Consider the following 5,066-nt stretch of genomic DNA (forward strand, 5'->3'; position numbering starts at 1 on the left):
ACAAGGGAAATGTGAACAAACTATACAGCAGGCGGGTTGTCAGTAGAAACTGTTGGTCTATCGACAGCTTCAGAAGGCATCCATTCTTTTGTAGGTAGCAAAGCAAATATGGATGACAGTTTACAGGCGGAATTGATAATCCCGTCAAAACCAATCAACCACGAAATTTCCAGTACCCCAAAAGGGAATGCAAGCAATTCAAACGATCATTTCAACTGTCATGGTACGAAGAATTTCCTTGGTTACACTACATAGAGTTTTCAGATACGGTTCTTTGTCACACCTGCTTACTGGCAGGAAAAGAGCAGAAACTCAATGCAAAGTACAAGGAATCGGCTTTCCTCAGAGATGGCTTTTCAAACTGGAAGAAGGCAAGGGAAAAGCTTCGAGATCACCAATGTCGCAGTGCCATAAAATGGCAGTAGAAAATGTAATAGTTCTTCCCAAAACATGTTCTGACATTGGCGAAATGTTGGACATGACACTGGGAGAAGAGAAGAAAGAATCTAGGAGCAACATGTCCAAGATCATCGAGAACTTACAGTTCTTGGCTAGACAGGGACTGGCTTTGCAAGGACACAGCGATGAAGAATCGAACTTCATACAACTTTATCACCTCAGAGTAAATGATAATTCTAAAATGATAGAGTGGCTTAAGAAAGAAACCAACAGGTATGTTACACATGATGTTCAGAACGAAATATTAGAGGTAATGGCATTGCAGGAGTTGCGAGATGTGGCGTCTTGTATCAGAAACCGTCGTTATTTCTCCATCCTTGCCGATGAATGCACTGACGTTGCAAACAAGGAACAGCTTACAATATGTATTCGATGGATTGACGACAATCTGGAACCCCACGAGGACTTCATCGGATTTTATGAAATCCCCACCATAAAGGCAGATACCATCGTATTGACCATCAAAAACGCGATAATTCGGATGAACTTGACCCTGGCTAACTGTCGGGGCCAGTGCTACGATGCCGGATGTCCTAAGGCTGGATCACGAAGAGGTGTTGCTGAACAAATCCTCAAAGATGCTCCTAAGGCACACTATACACATTGCCATGGGCATGCCTTAAATGTGGCAGTATGTGACGCAACAAAAGGGTCTAAGTTGTTAGCTGATACCCTAGATATCACATACGAAATCTGCAAGCTTATAAAATTTTCACCAAAGCGTCAAAGTCTGCTCGAAAAAATAAAAGCTAACATCAACCTAGAAACAGCAGGTCTGAAGGTGATTTGCCCAATTCGCTGGACAGTTCGCGGCCAAAGCTTCGACCGCATCATTGCCAACTACGAAGCGCTTCTCTTGGAGTGGGACGTTTGTCTGGAAGATCGTCTAGACTCTGAAATGAGGGCACGAATAATAGGTGTCAGATCCCAAATGGAGAAATTTGAGTACTTCTTCGCTCTTCATCTTGGTGTCGCCGTGTACTCTTTGACGGACAATTTGTTAAAAACATTGCCGAAGACCTGCATGTCTGCAGCACAAGGGCAACAAAATGCAAAACTGGTAGCAGGTGTTCTTGATAAAATGAGGAATGATAGTAATTTTGACAAGATATATGAAGAAGTGCACCGAAAGGCAATGAAGCTCAACATTTCCGAACCTCAAATGCCAAGACAGAAGAGAGAGCCTAAGCGTTTTGAGGTAGGAACCGGTGAGCCATCGTTCCCGTCGTCTCCCAAGGAATTCTACAGAAGGCAGTACTTTGAGGTTCTTGACCTTGCCATTAACGCAATCAACCGTCGTTTTGATCAGCCAGTCTTCCAGACGTATCGACATATGGAAGATCTCCTCTTTAAATCTCTTCGAGAAGAGGATACTCCTGATGAGCTGAAGTAGTTGGCGGACAAATACGGTGATGATCTGGACATCCTTTCTCTCAAGGCACAACTACCTCTCCTCAATGGACTGTTACGCGGTGACTCTGAAGATCGTCACTTTGAATGCTTCAACGACATTTATCTGGCCGTGAAGCAGCTGAAAGAACCTCAAAGATGCCTAATCTGGGAAGTGATAATTCTAGTCAAACTCCTGCTTGTTAACCCATCAACTAATGCTGTAGGAGAAAGGAGCTTCTCGACGGCCAGAAGACTCAAGAAATGGCTACGATCAACAATGAACCAATCTCATTTTAATAGTTTGGCAGTTCTCCACATCCACAAGGAACGCACAGCATCATTAGACCTCGTTTCTATTGCCAATGACTTTGTACAAAAGAATGACAGAAGGAAGGTGAAGCTCGGTGTATTCACGGAACACGACTTTGCTGGAGGAAGTTGTTCCCATCATTAGATCACATACGGTAATTTTACTCTTCCTTGGTAAAAGTGATTTGTATTTCTATCCATCGACGTACATCAGTTTATACTTTTGCGATATGATAATGAGGTCAGTAAAATTATGATATCAGTTTTCATATGAAATTTGATATATAAAGGTGAATAGGCCAGTAGAGCAACTGTGGCATTATTCATTTATATTTCCATTTTAAAAGATCATTAATATAGCTATGCATTGATGAAGTAACGTGTCATCCATGTATATAATTTTACTGAGATACTAAAGCTAGCTCTATTTCGATTTTTTTTCAGTCCTACGTTTGTAAGCAACCTAAATGCATATTCATACTCAGACACAATCTGAAACGTCCCTAGTTCCTTGATAACAAACCTTGCATCATCGCATCGAAACACATTTTACTTCATTAAATTTAGGTTAGCATCTAGCATCTGAATATCTCAATGAGATTTGTTAAGTCTCTATTTAGAAAATTTCCTTGTAAGGACCTGCTAATGATAGTTGATGTTGCAGAATTCAAAGTAGCAAAGTTAAACACAGTAATTTAAGTCATACCGGAAGGCACAGAAAGAGAAAACCGATTATTTTTTTTATAGTCCCCACTAGAAGAAGAACTGCTAACAGGGCCTCAGAATGGGTTATCAATATGATTAAAATCGAGGAGCTTCAGGGGACTCCGCTCCCTGAACCCCCCGCCAGGGGCTTTGCCCCTGGACTCCGCCTGTCAGCCCTCCCACTGACAAAAACGTTCCGCGGCCTCTGTTTACAGTGGAAAACAGTAGATCGGAGTTAGCTAAGTTAGTACAAGCACTGCATGTGACCGCAAATAGAAAGTTAAGTTCTTGCTTTCTACTTTGAATAAGCTACCAAATCTATTTAACAAAAGATTACCTCACACTAACAGTTTGTGGTCCCTACACATAGTTATCAGATTTTCATTTATTACACGTGGACTGACATTACTACAGCTACAATTAGAGATACCTTGAAAATGTTTAGACAAATTACATAGAACTGTACTTATTGTAGCTGTATTAATATCAATCCACGTGTAATACATGGAAATCTGACAACTATATGTAGGGACCACAAACTGTAAGTATGAGATAATCTTCTTTCACTTTTGTCTGATAAATTTGATAACTTATTTAGAGTAGAAAACAAGAACTTAACTTTCTAATTAACTGTAGAGAATAAAAAGCTTTTCGAATGATCAAGCACACAGAGTTTTTCTTACAGCAAAACCACATCGGGCTATTTACTGTGTCCACCGAGGACAATCGAACTCCTGATCTGAGCGTTGTAAATCCATAGACTTACCGCTGTCCCATGGGGAGACTATTTCATTAAAACAATAACTCCATGAACATAGTTATTTAATGTTAAGTGTTAACTGATTTTATCTGTTGTCAGTACAAAACTGGTTGCTTATCAGTTCGATTATAAGACTATAATCGTAACGTTTTTTAATGAATGATTAAATGGTACAATAGATTATACTACATGTTTTTAAGTTGTGAGTTTCTGTTTCTATTTTTCTTTGTAAATATGCACTATACTTAAACTAAACACATACTTATTCGACTTGGATTTAAACCTATTCATAAAGAATGTGAAAAAACAGCGTATTTACAAGTCATTTGAAAATATTGAACAATAAGAGAATGAATTTAAAAGAAAACAACAGTTTTAATAAATTAAATTTTAATTAAAGTTCCTTTTAACCAAAGAAATTATTCAGTCACATTTATTCCAGTTTAAACATTAAATCATCGTGTAATATCATTGCTTCGCCAACTTAAACATTTTATAGTCATCCTGTACATATTTTACAACGCGTAAAGAAAAGAATATTTTTGATCGCTATAGATGAGACCAACTAACGGGTTCTAACATTAAAGAAAACTCCTAAACCGCGATTTTCGCACACCAGTGACTTCAAATCAGTAATGAGCAAATTGAGAAAAATGAGGCAGAAATATTTGCGAGCAAATGTGACGTTAAACATAATTATTAGGCTTCACTAACCTCTGTACTCCCCATCAAAACTTTATACTATTAAAGAAACATCCGTTTATGGTAAGAACGAAAATATCTAATTTGTATACGTAAAATAAATGTAGAGCTAAGTTGTTTATGTTTGTGTGTTTTCTTTTATCAAAGCCACGTCGGGCTCTCTGCTGAGCTCCCTGGAGGGATTCGAACCTCTGATTTTAGCGTTGCAAATCCGTAGACTTACCACTGTACTAGCGGGAAGAGAGCTAAGCTAGAAAAAAAAAAAAGAATCGAACGGCAGTGGTATTAACAGTTTGAAACTACTGTATAGAAACTTTAAACCAATTGAAAATGTAGAGTATCAGTAAGATGTCTTTACATTTACAAATTTTTAACCAAATCTTTAGATTTCTAAGGCTGATTTGTCAGAGAGTATCTTATTTACTTTTAACTTCGTTAACTACCAAGTTCTGTAAGGGAAAAATCAGGAATTCCATAGTTCTAACCAATGAATACAAATAAATATCACAAACATACAGTAAGATTGATAAAATATTGGTTATCGAATTTTTGTGGTAGTTAAACTATATTTGAAATGTTTAACAAACGATAATTAATGACTGTATTAATTTTCTTTTTTATTTGTATGAACATCCAACTTGGTTGTTTACTAAAACATAAAACGTTGATGTAAACTTTTATTGTGAAATAATTAAGTTAAAAGTGATACTATTGTCATCATAATCTTACGTATACATGG

At 37.6% G+C, this 5,066-nt stretch overlaps 1 protein-coding gene across 1 annotated transcript; it reads left to right on the forward strand.

The window, feature by feature from the left end:
- Nucleotides 1–220: 220 nt before the first annotated feature.
- LOC143251731 (zinc finger MYM-type protein 1-like) lies at nt 221–1,852 on the forward strand. The gene has a single exon (XM_076502974.1). It carries the CDS (start codon nt 221–223, stop codon nt 1,850–1,852), a length of 1,632 nt encoding a protein of 543 aa, XP_076359089.1.
- Nucleotides 1,853–5,066: the final 3,214 nt, after the last annotated feature.

This window comes from Tachypleus tridentatus, chromosome 6, assembly GCF_004210375.1.
Source record: "Tachypleus tridentatus isolate NWPU-2018 chromosome 6, ASM421037v1, whole genome shotgun sequence".
Taxonomy (NCBI): Eukaryota; Metazoa; Arthropoda; class Merostomata; order Xiphosura; family Limulidae; genus Tachypleus; species Tachypleus tridentatus.

What these genes read in the sequence shown, in the direction of transcription:
- LOC143251731 (XM_076502974.1), top strand. Translation starts at nt 221, where the DNA reads ATGGTACGAAGAATTTCCTTGGTTACACTACATAGAGTTTTCAGATAC.